Here is an 18,003-nt window from a genome sequence, read left to right as displayed (position 1 = left end):
GCAAGGTGAAGTGCAAGCAGCTCCCGGTCAAACGTGCTGTACTTGCGTTCAGGCGGGCGTAGCTGGCGGCTAAAGAAAGCAAGCGGTTGCCAGGCACCATCCACCCACTGCTCGTGCACACCGCCCACTGCATAGTCCGAAGCGTCTGTTGTGATGGCAATGGGCGCATCAGGTGATGGGTGTGCCAGCATCGTCGCTTTGGCCAACGCGGCCTTTGCATCCATGAACGCTTTGTCTCTCTCCGAGGACCAATCCACCAGATGTTTTGGTATTTTCCCCCTCAAGGCCTCATGCAGGGGGCACATGATTGCAGCAGCTCTGGGAATGAAGCGGTGGTAAAAGTTCACCATTCCCAGGAACTCCTGCAGGGACCTCACTGTGACGGGCCGTGGGAAGTTCGAGATCGCGTCAACCTTAGATGGGAGTGGCACAGCCCCGCCCTTGGTTACTCGATGTCCCAGGAAGTCGATGGTGGTCAACCCAAACTGGCACTTAGCTGGGTTGATGATAAGTCCGTGCTGGCTGAGACGCTCGAAGAGGATCCGCAGGTGGGCCAGGTGTTCGGTTTTGGAGGTACTGGCCACGAGGATGTCGTCCAGGTACACAAACAGGAAAGGCAGATCACGTAGTACAGAGTCCATGAGGCGCTGGAATGACTGGGCGGCGTTTTTCAGGCCGAAAGGCATCCTCAAGAACTCAAACAGTCCAAAAGGGGTGATCACTGCTGTTTTGGGCACATCGAGCTGTTGGACAGGAACCTGGTGGTATCCACGGACGAGGTCCACCTTCGAAAAAAGAACTTTGCCAGCCAGGTGTGCTGAAAAATCCTGGATATGAGGCACTGGATAGCGATCTGGCGTTGTAGCGTCGTTAAGCCTGCGGTAATCGCCGCAGGGGCGCCACCCGCCGGCGGGCTTTGGAACCATGTGGAGAGGCGAAGCCCACGGGCTGCTGGAGCGGCGGATGATGCCAAGGCGTTCCATGCTGTCAAACTCAGCCCTGGCAATGGCCAGCTTGGCTGGGTCTAGTCGTCGTGCCCGGGCGTAGACAGGCGGGCCATTGGTGGCGATGTGGTGCTCCACTCCATGCTTGGCCTTAGATGAAGAAAAGGTGGGCTGTGTGAGCACTGGAAACTCTGCGAGCAGGCGATGAAACTCGTCGGCCTGCGAGAGCACGCTAGACAGTCTGATGGAGTCCAAACCACTGAGAGCGCAGGTGTATGAAGAAAACGTGGTGGCGTCAATCAAACGACGGTTTTTGACATCCACCAGCAGCCCATAAGCGCATAGAAAGTCCGCACCCAGGAGGGGGACAGCCACTTTGGCTGTGATAAAGTCCCAGCTAAACCGCTGACCGCCAAAACATAGTGCAACGTGTCGAGTGCCATAAGTGCGTATGGGGCTACCATTAGCAGCCTCCAGGGGGGGGCCAAATCCATCCGCCAGGATGTCCAGTGGTAATGCAGGCAGAATGCTCCTCTGTGCGCCGGTGTCACACAGGAAACGGCGCCCGGAGATGGTGTCCTGGATGAACAGCAGCCTGCCAGTGCGGCCGACACTCAAAGCCACTACTGAGCGCCGGCCCTGGCGTTTCCCGTCCCCCTGAAGCTGCAAGGTGGTAGGCATTTCTTGGCCCTGGAGCCGAATTTAGCGTGGTAAAAACACAGGCTTGTGTCAGAACGTTGCCGGTGCGAAACTGTAGCCACTGCAGTGAGCGCTGAGTCACCAGGGAGCGGGGCGGCGGTGTGAGGGACTTGGGCCGAGTTGGTTGCAATGGCGTACGCAGGATGGAGCGCAGCAGCAGTCATGCCAGGGTGTTGAACAGCCAGAAAAAACCTGTCAGCCTCCTCTGCCAGCGCGCGGCAATCAGTGATGGCAGTGTTGGCCAAAGCAGCCCGTACCTGAGACGGGAGTTGACGCAGGAAGAGCTGGACGAAGAGGAAATCAGGCCTGTGCTCTCCAAGCAGATCCAACATCCTGTCCATAAGTTCAGACGGTTTGCTGTCGCCCAAGCCTTGCAGAGAAAATAGCCGGCTAGCCCTCTCAGCATCAGAAAGTTCAAAAGTCTTCAGCAGGTGAGCCTTGAGTGCTGTATACTTATTCTCTGCAGGGGGATGTTTCAGGAGACTAACCACTCTTGTTGCTGTTGAACTGCCGAGGGCCGACACTACATAGTAGTATTTGGTGGTGTCCGCGGTAATTTCACGCAACGCGAACTGTGCAGTCTGCGCGAACAGTCTGCGCGAACCAAGCAGAAGCCGACGACTCCCAGAACTCCGGGAGTTTCAATGAAACAGCATTCGTCGACATAGTTGTTCGGTGTGTCACTGGAATGCGTCCAGCAGACAAACGTCGGGGTCACCAGTGTGGAAATCGTGATTTGATGAAAGAACCGATTTCTCACGTTGACAACGCAACGGCGTGTCATTTATTGTTGCTCACCAAACCGGAATAAACAAACCGCGCCGTTGTCTTCACAACCAAAACAGGTCCGCTTCCTTAAAGAGACAGCGTCCCTTATATTGGAACACAATAACATGTCGTGCAGAACGCACGACTGATGATAAGCAAAACAAGGATAATAAGGGAATATATATCAAGGGAAATAAATGTAACACACAGTATGGGGAATTGTTTCCATAATGTCCACTACAATATATATATATATATATATATATTTATAGATGTTTATTTATTTGTTTATTATATACGGAGACCACCAGACCTCCTCGAAGCAACGAAAATGGTCTATTCCAGGGGTTTTCAAAGTATGAGAGAGTGGGCCCCCCCTCAGAGAACAAATTTAATATGAGCCCCCCCCCAATTTTTTTTTTTCTAAATCCCTGTGTTTTGAAAGACCTTTTAATTATTTTACACATTTTAAACATCTGATCATATTTTAAACATCTCTGATCATATTTTACACATTTTAAACATCTCTGATCATATTTTTTCTGAAACATTTTAAACATATTTTTGAAACATTCTAAACATCTTTGTGCGTTTTTAAACACATTTCTTAACACATTTTAACATCTTTATCGAAGCATGTTTTTGCTTAACGTTTTTGAAATACATTTGAACATCTTAATCTGTAAACTGCCAGTTTAGCCTCCTTCTGCTCACCTCTACTTTAGTGGGAGCAATGAGTTTGCGTAGCTGTGTTCGAAATCGTTCCCCATCACGGATATAGTGCACTATATAGGGTGCTCACCATTTTGTAGAGGTTTTCAAATTCTTAGTGGTATATTTCACGCACTATAAAGTAGACTTAAAATATCCAAAATTTGAGTGAACATACGATGTTCCCTACATGTTACTCCCGTATACCGCAATGCAATGCGGTCGCGTTTTTCCGGAGGGGAAGAAGAAGCTGAATAATAACGAAAACTTATACATTTAATGATGGAGTCTACGGCTTTCATTTAGAAATGTTAACAATTTATTTGGGATTTAACATATAAAATACAACATTCAAAATTAATTTAAAAAAACTTGATCAAGGAAATGTAACATTCAACCTCAATACAACCTCCAGCTTTCCTCGTGGTGCCCGGTTTGTTTACATAATGTGGGCGCATCTGTCTACGTCACACAAATACCCGGTGCATTTACTGACGCAAAAGACATTTAGAAATGTTCAGCGTAGTGTCCGAGTTCTCGTTTGTTTGTTCCCTATATAGTGCACTATATCATAAACACTATATAGGGAATAGTGAGTGAATGAATAGGGAACGATTTTGAACACAGCGCGTCTTCGCTGTGAAGACGCGCTGTGTCTGTTTTTTCAGACACAAGGCGGGGTACGCATTGTCCTGCGTACTAGGTTCACGGTTTCGGGGCGCTCTAGCAATTGCTCCCACGCCCCCTCCCTTATCGGTTTGTTTTGTATGTTTTATTTGACTAATTAAGGGCGCCACCAGAGGGCGCCCCCAACCTAAGCAATCGCCTAGGTCGCCTACGCCGAGCGCCGGCCCTGTATATACATACATAGGCTAGGTCATTTCACGGATCCCTGTGAGACCAGGTTGACTCGGTCGTTGAGACGGGGATTTGTGTGTGTGCCACGATGTTCTGTTATCTAGGCCAGACCTAAATAAGAATATGATTCCGTCAAGAAGCATTAGCCATAACAGCAGACATCCAACTGATGTTCAACTGTTTCCTTGTAAGGGATGAGGAAGGCAGCTTTGCAAGATTCCTGCGGTTTTCAGGACAATGACCAATCCAAACACAGCATTGAGTACCATATAAAGGTCCATGTATTTGGTAAAAGTCAATCCCAGGCAATGGCCATCTAATGCCTTAGACATTCAGTAAAGGGTTGAGTATTTTGATAACCACAACTTCTATGTTGACAATGGTTTAAACTAAAGTCCAGCCAAATAGTCAAGGCTGCAGTAGCTCAGCTCCTGAGGAACACACAACATCCTCTCAGACTGAAACTTGGCTACAAAAATCGACTCAAACAAGAGATGTCATGGAGACTATGAAGATATAATCTTCTTCTATAATCTTGAGCCTGACAAGCTGCCAATTCAGCACAGCCTGGGTCTCAACTAGGACCTCAAGTCTGACACTTTCACTTCTAAGGTAACATATGAAGGGAACCCCTTTCACAAATTGAGGTGTCGTTGCCGGAGTAAACAGCATCTATGACGTTCTTGGCTTCATCACTCCAGTCACTTAGTAGTAGTACCATACCTTAGTAACAGAAGATGGCTGATCTTTTGGCAGATAGCCTCTCAGCTGAACACCTTTTCACAAACGTTGGGTTGGAAGTCTGATCTAGTGTCCTTACGCTGGACACAACCGGTGGCCTTGTTCACAGTATACTATGGACTGTGTTATTTACTTGTATGAGTGTGAGAGCTGTTCACATTAGATTGAGATACAGATCAAGTTATATAAATGCTCTCAGGCATTTCCTCGCCATCAGGGGCTGAATTAAACTCATTAGTTTTGTTTGGGGAACCCATTTCACCTGTGACTGCCAGGATCTCAGGATTCCTTCCAACATTGACAACACTTCTGTACTGAAGCTCCTCTTAGACCAGGGCACCAATAGGGTCCATCATTCCCTTGCCTCTCACATGGGTGTCTCATTGGAGAGGAAGATTGGTTAAGCAAGAATGATTCTGGACTCTGTTCCATCAGTGTTGGTCTTCAAAGCTCACACGAGGCACCTACCACAGTAATTGCAGAGGTGGCAGCGATTATCAATGCCAGACCTCTCGCTCCAGTGCCTACGGATCCAGACCATCTCCTCATACTGACATCTGCTACACAGCCTTTCTTCTGTCTCAGTTGGTGACTGAGTCAAGGACTGCAATAACTGCCAGTAGCACAAGTTCAACCACCAAGCCCTGACCTTCTGGGACCAATACCTCCAGGAAACAGTACCGCTCTCTACTCAAGCCACAGAGGATGCCGCAATCCTGGCCACCAGATCCAGAGCCTGGAAAGATGCTCATCAAGAACGACCATCGTAGAATATTTGAATGGTCTTTGTGGCTTGTAATTTAAGTTACCCAATTCCCCAGCAAAAATAGTGAAGGTTGCAAGGTGGAGATTATGTTCTCCATTGGAGAAGGGACTAAAGTATTTTTACAGCACGTCACTGAAATGGCCCCTCTCATTGCTCCTAAAATCAAGACATTGTGACAATGTAACAGACCGTTTGGTTAGTGGTGTTAAACCACGCCAGAACAGGATACATCTGTTACAATTGTTGAATCTGTTATTAATATATTCTTGCTTCAGTTTCAGCATCACCTACTGGTGATGAATTAAAGTCACCGTGCATAGCCTATGCCCTTAGTAATTGTCATGGCTTAAGACAAATAGGAAGTACTCTAATGAAACAAAATGGAGATTATTCAGTTCATCCAAATCATTATGCCCTTGGTGATATCATATGAATGTAGTGATTGAATTAAATCTAAATGTCCACATATTTATATTTGTGAAACTTTCATTTGTACGATAATTGCGTCGTTCATGTTGGCTACATGCTTACATTTTCTAACAAATGTAAGCATTGGGAATTCATTAGTGCTGTCAGTTTAACGCATTATTAACGGCGTTTACACAAAACAATTTTAACGGCGTTAATTTTTTTATCGCGAGATTAACGCTCTTTTGGCAAAAGTTGTAGTTTTTTCACCTGCTGTCTAGCAACAACTAGTCACGTTAGATAAACTACAACCCCATACCGGATCTAGCTACACCGGAAACAAAACAACAAGCACGCCGCACAAACTTGTTTGGGCAAGCAAGGATATGGAGCGGGTGAAATCCTCCTTAAAACTGTGTGTTTGTTTGTGTGTCACTCTGTTCAAGCCTGCACGAGAGTTCAATGTTGTCATTAGCTGTTACATCTTTCTGACCAATCGCAGTTCAAGGCCCACCTGGGCTGTACCACTGAACCGTTTGTTGCGGCTGTTGAGTGAGTGAGAGGCAGTGTTGGGGTAGTGACTCAAAAAAAGTAATTATTTACTTATTACTAGTTACTTCTGTAAATTGTAATGAGATTACTTAACTAGTTACTGCATTTGAAAAGTAACTTCACTACTTATTACTTTAATTTCCCGTTTCTTAATTTACTGTAGGTAGGCCTACATGGACAAACATCATAGCCCTATAATCACTTATTGTTTATTGTATAGATCTATACAAAATAGCATATAAAACCATATGAAAGGCAAGGCAAGTTTATTTAAATCACTTTTCATACACAGGGCAGACTAAAAGTGCTTCACATATAAACATTGTCATACAATAAAATTAATTAATAGAAAAGATGAAAGAACGATATCCCCGTCTGCACAAAGAAATGCCTCACTGTAAAATCCACAAACAACAGGATAAAGTAGGCTACGGTGAGGTCAATCAGTAGCAACACACACGTTTCAAAACACAGGCTTAGGGAAACATGAGAACAAAAATTAAGTGGTCAATGAAAAATATAAAAAGGTCACTTTATCCCATACAATTAAAACAGAAATGCACTTAAGCGGCGGTGACACATGCTGTTACTTTATGTGGTCCAAATGATGAATGAACCTGATCTATTTTGCACGCTATGACATCGTAAGTGTGTCTTCCTCTCACCCTCTTGCAGGCAAGAGCAGCCTTCTCAAGTTTTAAAGTAATGCGGTCTATCCAGTGCACCGTCATTCCTAGGTAACTTTTGTTGTTTGCGGACCAAATGTCTGCGGTGGTGGACACATGATCCAGGGAGGACTCGAAAATTATTTTGAGCTTCGATTCCATGTCGGTATAACACTTGTTTAGGTAATGGGAAACTGTCTCCCTGTCGGATGTTGGCTTGCGAGTCGCGGGTATTTTATCTAGTATTTTTCTAAATCTGGGCGATTCAATAGTCGACAGGGGAATGATGTTTTCTACAATGAACCCTGCCACCAGCCGGTCTTTCTGTGTAACCTGCTTCTGCGCTCCAACACTTGAACACTCCTTCGCACAAGCACCCACGTCACTCAAATCGATCGCTATGGCAACGTGCCGGGGCAAGCAGGCGCTGCAGACACACAGGCAGCACGCGCTTTCCCAGCAGTAACGCAGGAAAGCGCGTTACTATAGTCTAGTGAAGTAGTGTAGTTACCGATATTTTAAATGTAATGCGTTACTTTACTTTGTTACCCAAAAAGGTAATATCTTTACTGTTTACAGTTTACAGTTACAAAGTAACGCGTTACCCCCAACACTGGTGAGAGGTTGCGGGCGCACAGCTCAGGCTGCCGGACGGCGCTGCAAGGAACTTTTATAAACGCAATATTGTTTTCCCGCAGTTATCAGCCCGACAGCCCCGAAACGTTAACGGCCCGCCGGGAATTCTCTCGACTCTCCCAATTACCACTCCGCCACCGTGTGTGTGTGTGTGTGTGTAGGCGTTATTTGATAGCCTGGGCTACCTGGCCTACGTACGGTAGGAATATTCATACTGGTTTAAATAATAAATGTTACAGTGTTTCCCAAATTTGCTGAGTTTTGTTCCAAAGTTCAGTGATTGAAACAAATAAAAGCCTGGGCTATTGAAGTTTTACGGTAGGCTTACCACTGTCATGCACCTACCCGATGTTAAGTGGACCGGGTTGAATTCACTGCGGGTCTCTCTTCTTATATCCATCTTACCAAATATATTTTATTACTGTCCTTCTCAACACTCTCTGATCTCACTAAAAGGCTAGCAGCACGAAATCAAGGGATATTTAGAATAGAAAAAATGTTAACTATGACATTAATGCGATTAATCGCGATTAAATATTTTAATCGCTTGACAGCACTAGAATTAATGATTATTGATCTGGAGATTAGATTACAATAAAATATCAGAGCAGTTAATTTAACGTAGAACTACATCTTTGTTTTTCAGCGTCGAGGACAAAACAATTTGTTTAATGGATCGATTTAAAATAGACTGCTTGCCAGATAAAAACTGTTTAAATTTAATTCATCACTTTGGACCTTTGATTGGGATTGTATATTAATTATAACCTTTTATAGACTATAGATCTTTTATTGATTATGATTCAATTATATCAGAAATATAATAATTTGATTAAACGACTTATTGGTGCAGAACTACTCTACTTTGTTTCCTTTCCTATATATTTAAACCCCTTTTTTTAACCATCCTTAATGCAGCATTGCATAGTATGCCGTTAATTTAGGCATTTGCAAGCCTTTCTTTCCCCATGCATACCAACGATTTCCCATTGCTGTACTCTAGGCTACCATAAACAGAGCACCTGAATGCAGGCTGCCAGTACAGCCGCCTCGACTGACATGCATTCCTGAGCCTCGTTGGTCCCGACGCGTGATTACATAACCGTCACGTCATCACTCGGGCGCAGGACGCCTACTCGTCTGCAGGCAGCTCGGTGTTATTTTCAAATCACCCCCGTCATGTCACGGCATCGCTTGGAGACTGGATTTCAAGCTGTCAGCGGCATGCCATGATGTCATTTAAGTGATGTAATTCGACACTGGGTATATATTTGTTTGCAAATACTTTTTTTTTTAAATGGCTATTTAATTGGTTCTAATGCTCAAAGGGGTCGTTGCGTCATGTGTCCACCAAACCACGTGCTCCACTTGTTGCCCGACTGACCTCATCTCACAGCTATGATTTGGGATTAGTGCACCTTGAAAAATGGCATTATGATTCAAAGCGTTTATGTTGGGATTAGTTGTTGTTGCATTAAGTATAATACACTTTATATAACATTTGAATGTATTTTTATAAAATATAAACGATTAGAAGAAGAAAATAAGGAAGCTAACAATATGTAAATACAAGAGACAGTTCTTTTTAGAACTTAATGGTCAATAGCTGACGATGACAATGAATGCTTGGTTTTCATGTTGTTTTGGTTGTTGTTTTTTCAAGCTAAATCCAATTCAAGGATTTATTTCACATCTTAAAGGACAATACCGATTCTGTGGAGATACCGTCGTAAATGTCTCTCCTGCTTCTCCTTCAGCATCAGCTACCAAAATAATCAGTCAAAGTCACTTTGTTGTGCCGTTTCTGATCCTAAGAGCATTTTTGCATCAACGGGCCTTCCATGAAGGCAAACTATAGCAGCAGCACTTTAGTCCTTGTGATAACACGTCTTTTTAGTACTGCTACAGCAATTCAGTTTATTTTCTCCACAAACCCAATACAGACACAACATACAATTATTTGTATCGGGATAACATTTCTTTGTCAACAAACTCTGTACTGACGCGACTTGCGTTGGTTTGAAAAGACAAAGGTGCTATATTGCCATTTTTTTTTACAAATGCCCTGCAGTAGAATAGCAAGAACAAAGCAATTTCGACAAATGATATTGATAACGGATGTTTTAGTGAAGCCAGGAGAGACTATGACGATCACAGACTGGTATTGTCCTGTAAGCAAGGGATGTTAACCAATGCCATAGCTTACATGGTTCATATGGATAAAGGTAAATACATGGATAAAGGTAAATATATATAAATATATATTTAAACATGTTTTATCCTTTGTCCAGTTTCTGCGGCCCACGTTCATTAGCAGCAAGTGTGGCCGGTTCACGTTCAATGGTCCTTTGTGAGCATGCATAAGCCAGCACATTGCTTTAAAGAGCAGCCCCCCCCACCCACAATGCACTTCTGGGCAGAAAATAGTCTCGCTTTCTATGGCTGATTTCCTGCATGTCTCAAAACGAGAACATTAGGAGTCTCACATTACACTGGGCACAGTGCGGGGATTAAAAAAGAAAAAAAAGTGATTTCTTCTCTGAGCCCAGGGGCATGACTCCCCCCACTGACTTGGGTTTCATGATGCAATTGCCCTTGAAATCAGTCTATTCCCCCACCGCTCCCCCCCCCCCCCCCCCCCCCCCACACACACACACCTTCCCCCAGCCACTTATGTTTACCCCCATGCCTTCCCATGTTGGAGAAAAAAATAAAAAGATGACACCGATAATAACACAGGCTCGTCTTCATGGCGAACTCATCACTTCCTGCCTGAGAACAACTCTGGAGAGAAGGCCAACGCCACCGACAAGTGACTTGTATAGAACAACCTGAGGGGGCTGCTGCTTCTTTAACATCAGTGGAGGTGATTATGGCCTTATCTTTGTGTTTGTATGTATTTATTTTATAAAACAGATCCAACTCATATACCCCCCCCCCCCCACACACACCACCGCCTTCTGTAGTGATCCACCTTTTGGCTCGTTTACATGCTGCCAGATCTTTTCCAAACCACAACACAGAAGAGCAGCAGTCCAATGCTGGGGAGATCTTCTTTGCAAAACAACAAAGGGTGATTGGGGTGGGTGGGTTGGTTGTGTTGGCAGTTACCATGTAGGACTCTAGCTAAGTGTGTGTGTGTGTGTGTGTGTGTGTGTGTGTGTGTGTGTGTGTGTGTGCATCGGCGTTCTGCATCATATGGTGTTGTCGGTGTCTTCTGTGAGTGGGTGGTTGCGTGTGAGGTAGACATTACCTTGAGTGGTATCTTGACTAGTGGAACACACAGCATATAAACTCGGTCTCCGGGGCTACAAGGAGGCCTTGTACATGGGCAGTAATTCTCGTCGCTCTCAAAGCATGTTGTTTACTACTGGACGCTGGGGTTTAGAAGAACATCTTTTGTGTTTGTGAAAATAATGCGAAAACAAATGATGAATCATGTGCTCTCAAGGAAGATGTACGAGAGCAAGAGAGAGAGAGAGAGAGAGAAAGAGAGATGTCAATAGTCCTACAGGTTTGCAGAGAAGAAAACACATACAGATTGAGAGCATACAGAGATGGTCCAAAAATAGAGAAAATGAAACATTGATAAACGGAGATCAATTCCCATAAATGTGTTGGCCCATTTTACTTACCAGTGACCGCAAAAAGCAGTTTGCGATGAATTCACTATGTCACGCCAGAGACAAGATCACGACACTTGAGTCTACTTAATGAGCATTGAGGATTCTGCGCACACCTGGGATAGCACATTTGTACAACACACAATAAGCAACCTTAATATTTATTCTGCCTCATAATGTGATGATGAGCTAATGCTAAGGCTAGCACTTTTAATGCCATTAAAGCAGGAAATAAGTGGCATCTTAGAATCGGTTGATGGGATTATCATGGGTGGAGGGGGGTTGGGTGGTGGGGGGATGGTGTCATCCACAGGACAGCTTATGTGCGCCGACCGCCCCTTCCATCCCATCCGCCCCCACCCTTGGTCCAGATACACCCAACTACTGTCATCCGACAGCAAGCTTATTCTTCAACATGGAATACACTTAATGAACACATTGTCAAATTGGTTTTCCCTCCCACTGTGAGAGAAATCATTACCACTGGCTCAAACCGATCCGTTAGCCCCGGCGTAAGTAGCCTATGCATTGTTTGACCTCAGCTGCTTACTTAAAACAGTACAGTCACATTCCTGCTACACGCTAATTCCATTTGCAGGGGAAGCTGACTCATAGGCTGGCTGGCTGCTGGTGGTAATGAGAATGCAATCATTGGCTGCTGCTGCGGTGTGCTTTGATTTTCTGCACTTAAAGTCGAGAGAGAGCGATGGCACGAGAGACTTAAGGATCTATTACATTTTCAGGCTTTGGATTTGGTTGATTCCTTTTCTCCCCCTCCCTCCTCTCTCTCTCTCTCTCTCTCTCCCTCTCTCTCCCTCATTCACTCTCTCTCAATCTCTCTCAGGTTCTCTAAGGTTAGGCCCTGCACAAGCGAGAGAACAATAACTATTAATCTTATCATATGGGCCCTGAAACGCTCAAACCATTCCTCATCCAGCGTCCATCAGCGGCAAAGAGGCCCCCTGATTGCGGTGCTAATGGAGAGAGTGCATTTACTTAGACGATCATGGAATTGGGCCACGTTTCAATCTCTGTTAAACTATTATGGGTTTGATACGTTTCATCATTGACAAGAGCAACACAATCTGAAAATTGGATTCAGACAAAAATGAAGATGTGAGTAATTTGGAACATTTTAGGACAACTAAAAGGGTTTGTTTAAGAGCGCTGGATGGATGTATTGTATAAGTACCTTGGATAAGGGGGGGGGGGTACCCTTTTGGCAACAGCTTCAGATCAAACCTATATAATACATTAAAGTGAAAGCATAACACAAATATTACAGCTGGCACTTAGAATGTTTCTTTATAACTTGAGGCAACCATTTCCCCTTGGATATGGCTATTTCAAAGGCATGCTCTTCTAGCCAGAGGTTAGAAACCCCCCCATAAAAACAGGTGAGTCTGTCTCCCCTCCAACACAGTGAAGGGGTTATGGAGAAAGTTAAACTAAATGCAATATAGACGATCAGAAGCCTATCCAAATAACTTATGTAAAGTCTCATCACATATTATATGAGTGATTAGGCTAGGTAATCAAATGCCAATACATATAATAAAACAATATCATATGCACTTAATACCAAATAGATCAATTGCATTTTACTATTACAACTATTATTGCTGAGTAGGCCTACTATAGTAACATAGTATCAACTTATGATTATTGGCGACAAATGTTAAATGCACTAGCACATATGTTAAGGTTACATGATCATATCATAATTACCATAACTCCCTGTATCCTGCTCAATTGCTTGGTGTTTACTTGTGGCACGCGGCGCAACCCGAACCGAAGCGCCCTTTAAAACAATCCCTCTGCCAGTAACGCCATCTTGAAATATCCCCGACCTGCTCCCTGCTCCCACTCCCAGAGTCAGAGTCGAGCTGCTGTGCGCCAGGCATGGCGGGGAGCGAGTCACAACAACTCGACACAACTACAGGCGACCGCTCGGCTGTTCTCGCGACGCGAACCTCGCGGGCGTCCAGCTCCTCGTGCTCCAGGACATTCCAACCCCAAAGAGCACGAGCCGTAGGACCGTCGACGCCGTGACCACGTGAAAGCCGCCCTCCTCCGCCGCGCGCTCAGCTGTTTCCCTGCTCTGTGGTTCGTAGTGGTGGGCATACGGACCACTCCGACCGTAAACAACCGCGCGAGTGGGGCGAGCTCAACCCCCCATGAGGAATACAGCGTCCTCGCGTTTCAGAACATGCGTTAGGCGGATTTATTCTTACATTTAGGGGCTTTTTGCTGACGCTTTTATCAAAAGCGACTTACAACCATTCATTCACAGACTTAACAAACATACGGCGGAGTCAACCACGCAGGGCGACAACCAGCTCTTCGGGAGCAGTCAGGGTGAGGTGCCTTGCTCAGGGACTCCTCGGGACTCAGCTTGGACAAGCCGGGGATCGAACCAGCAACCTTCCGGTTACAAGTCTACCCGCTCTACCTCATGAGCTGCTATCTGATTACTTTATATCCACGTCGACCTTTCGGTTCGAAATCTTGAGCTGACCCATAGTTATTGACTTGATTGATTAACAGGCGGGTTGGATGCTCTCTGGTCCACATAACGGAGTCTCTGGCCGCACACAGGTGTATAACAAAGGCGTTACCGGACAGTGTGGGCCGGTACAGACCCTGGCAGAGGCTGGCGGTGGGTTTGACATTGCATTGTAATTATCCTTGAGTGTACAGGCTCGTTTGTTATCCGGTTAAAGACTCCCACTGGAATAATTGAATATGGACTACGGGACTACTGACGGGATACTTTGAGAAAACGGCCACCCTCCATTACTGTTTGGGCAAGAAAATGCCCTTTTTTACCAAGACAATCACAATGCTTATTGTGCCCGACGGGTTTATGATCCAATAGGTCTTGTGCCACACCGCTCCTGTTTCTTTATTAGATGGTACACCTCGAATGGAAGATGGGAGAAGCAGCCAAGCTGGCGTTTGCCGTTTTCCTCATCTCGTGCTCCTCAGGTTGGTGTGGTTTGTTATTGGTTTAGCTTGCTTTGCAGTGGGATATATGTGTGCACAACTTTACTGTTTACGAGTTGGTATCTCTGTAAATAATCACGACACATGCCCTGTATCTGTAGTGGGTACCACATCACCCTACTGTGTGTGTGTGTGTGTGTGTGTGTGTGTGTGTGTGTGTGTGTGTGTGTGTGTGTGTGTGTGTGTGTGTGTGTGTGTGTGTGTGTGTGTGTGTGTGTGTGTGTGTGTGTGTGTGTGTGTGTGTGTGCGAGCGTGCGCGAGAGAGACAGATAATTGGGAAGCGCCCTCACAAGAAATGGGAGGGAGGCTGGCTGGGTCTGTCCAGGTACTTTACGAAGTGTATGAATGAGTTTGCATCACGCACCATCCAACATGAGGCCTCTGCCAGCAGTGATAACGCTTCGATTCCCAGTGTATTTGCACAAGGAGTTGTTTGAGTCTATGATTCGTGCTCTGTCTGGATGACAGTTGTTAAGATGTCAACGGACGGCCCCGCCTGTGCAGCATTGGCAAGAGGCGTCACGTGGAGTCTGTGTATCTGAAAGTGCTGCTCCTGTTTGGAGGATAGTCTGTATTTGCTGGCTGATACTTGTTGATATTAGTGTTCAATGAGCAGGTCCTGCCATATGAATGCATTGTTGATAGGGGGTTCTCATATGACCAGCGGATCTTACAGAAAGGCCTTTGTTCCATTATGGAAATCATTAATTAGCCCTCTGAAGGTTGGTTTAAGTGCATCTTCCAAATAAAAGCTGATGTAAAGGGATGAGAGTACAGGTGCTTTGTACATCAGAGGTGGCCTTAGTTGGATCCCAGGTTTTACACCGTTCCTCATCGCCATTAACGATAGTCAACCAAATGTAAAGCAAGTGTAACCACGACATGGAAAGACATTGTATTCTGGTGGAAACATCATAGTTCCATAAAGCCCTAAAGCCTACATGCATCTGCTGTGCATCTTCTCAATGGGGACTTTGCCTCATGCATTGGAAGTTGCGTGTTCTTTGTCCCCTTCTTGTTTGATGGGACTTTGTTGCCTTTACAACTTAATCTGGTGGTAGCCCTTGGTTTGACAATTGAGCAGTTACAGTAGCAGTGAATGAGGCTTAAACTTTCTATAAAGTAAAATCCGTTACCACCTCAATGCAAACACTGTTACGGCTAATGGTCAATTAGTTGGTTCCGGTTAACACTTTGCTGTGGAATAGCTTCGTTAAGTAATGTACTACTCAATTATATGTAGCTATTATCAAACAAAGCACTCAACTGACTCATTAACTGTCATTATTTTGAGGCTGGTAAGGGCTGATGAGGCGAGTGTAATCATCACTTCGCGTTATGTGTTTTATGTAGGAGAGCTGCTAAAACGCTGGTTTGAGAAGTGGCTTCAGGTCGACATTAACTGTAGCTCTTCAAACACACAAAGATGTTAAGAATTCTTTCTATATATATGAATGAGCCCATTTTCCAATTCTTTCTATATATATGAATGAGCCAATTTGCCAATCAAAATTGAAAGACGTACTCAGTGTTGTGCCTGAACGCGTTCATTGAACGATAGTTCATGAACTCGTTCGTATTTTGGGCGAACGTGAACTGAACGTACTGAATAACTGCCTGATGAACGTTACTGTGAACTCGTTCATTCTGGTGTCTGTGAATGGCACGCTCACTCGGTTTAACTTTGTTCAATTGGGGGGTTATTTGTTTATCAACACGGCTGATGCGCGCGCAGAACGCCGTGTTGTTTTACCGGTTGCAATGGTTATCTCTGTACGGTTCATTTGCAGTTGCGGTGTTGTCAACTTACTGTTACATTAAACTGTAATCAGAAAACGCGGATATATGCTATAGACCCTATAGTATCTGTCGTATAAAGGCTGGGACGAATTTCAAATTATAAATATGTACACTTTATGTTGAAAGTATAGACCGTCGCAATTCCCATTGAAACGAATGGCGCGGTGATTATTCTTCAAAACGAGAGTTATTAAATTATGAAAAATGAATTAAACTGTAATCAGACAACGCGGTTATACGCTATAGACCCTAGAGTATCTGTGGTATAAAGGCTGAGATGAATTTCGAATTATAAATATGTACAATCAGTGGACTAGAATACCTCCTAGAATCATTGCTTGTTGGCTGGAAACGGAAAGGGGAGCTGTTTACGTTTGGGTATAGTCTTTTCGCTTGGTTCTCCGTCTCAACAGTAGGGCTAGAACTGAGCGAAAAGACTACAACCAAACGTAAACACCCCCCCTTTCCGTTTCCGGTCAACGAGCAATGAGTCTTCCAACAGAAATCAATGGGATTTACAAAATGCGCTTAATGTGCAATAAAACACGATAGTAACTGTATTTCGCTATGATCTTTGATTCAACCACTCTATTTCATCCTAGACAAACCACAAAGGGGGCTCAATGTGCAAAATACAGGAAAAAAAGAAAAGCTTACAGCAACATATTTAAAAAAAGAACTATGAACTAGTTCATTTTTTTGAACTGTAAACTTAGTTCAACATTTTGAATTATGAACGTTTAACTGAACTAGTTCATTTTAAATTTGTGAACTGATCTTTGAGCTAGTTCACGTAGAAAGTGAACTTTCCCAACACTGGACGAACTCTTGCATCAATGTAGCACTTAATTGTCCCAATACAGTACAATTTTCATCAGCCTACCTATTTTTTTAAGAACAGGAAGTATATCATAGCTTTGTGTAGCATGAGGCCTAGTTCAGTCCTAGTAGGCCTAGTTTACTAAACCCTCCTCTCTGGGTCACTAAAATGGAGATGGAGCAGCTACTTATGTCCATACAAGGTCCTTAAGTCATATTCTCCTGATACAACTGTAAAATTAATGGCATTTTATGTAGTTGAAGTTTACTGGCGCGTAAAAGAAAGACTTGGCTTTTTCGAAAGCTCGCAACAATTCAGCTTGTTCTGACAGTAGACTCAATAAAGTTTTTATATACAGCGCTTTCTGAACAGAGCACACTTGTGAGAGTATAAGGCTAGGATCACCAAAGCGTTAGAACAAGAACAGGCTCAAAGTCAACCGCATGCTGATGCCTGCCCAACTGAAAATGAAACCATTCTAGACGATGATTGATGATGTAATGCAAAATGTAGTAAAATGGTATACTAGTGCAATGTAATGAATATTAAAGGTCCCATGGCATGAAAATCACTTTATGTGGTTTTCTTACATAAATATGAGTTCCCCTAGCCTGCCTATGGTCCCCCAGTGGCTAAAACTTGCGTTTGGTGTAAATCGAGCACTAGGTGTTCTGCTCGCTAGGGCTGGGCGATATGGACCAAAAGTCATATCTCGATATCTTCAAGCAGAATATCGATATAAGATAAATATTGATATTTGTTGACGCAATAGCATAGTTGCCGTTGCCGCGCTCCAACTCGTCATTCTACATCGGTGGCGCCGCTGTGCTCTCATTTCCAGCCTGCCTGCGTCGCTGTGCTCATTAACCTGCCTTGCTGATGGGGGGGAGGGGGGAGTTACCGCCTCCGAAATATTATGAATTATTAAATATTAATTATATTATTAATATATCTCCAAGGTGTCTGGTTCTTCCAGTTCCTCATCAATCTGAAGCACAGAATTGAA

The 18,003-nt window shown here is 44.3% G+C and overlaps 1 protein-coding gene across 2 annotated transcripts in view; it reads left to right on the top strand.

Moving 5' to 3' along the window:
- The first annotated feature begins 13,645 nt into the window (after positions 1 to 13,645).
- Positions 13,646 to 18,003, top strand: part of LOC307074388 (activin receptor type-2A-like) — a 33,929-nt gene continuing 29,571 nt past the window's right edge. For both annotated transcript variants that reach the window (XR_013811790.1, XM_079734534.1), the window contains exon 1: positions 13,646 to 14,359. Coding sequence is in view for 1 of the 2 variants with exons in the window: in XM_079734534.1 (XP_079590660.1) it covers positions 14,284 to 14,359 (76 nt within the window). In the remaining variant the exon portion in view is untranslated. The remainder of the gene's footprint in view (positions 14,360 to 18,003) is intronic.

Source organism: Pollachius pollachius, assembly GCF_949987615.1.
Source record: "Pollachius pollachius genome assembly, chromosome: 4".
In the NCBI taxonomy this organism is placed as follows: Eukaryota; Metazoa; Chordata; class Actinopteri; order Gadiformes; family Gadidae; genus Pollachius; species Pollachius pollachius.
This window is presented reverse-complemented; position numbering and strand designations above follow the sequence as displayed.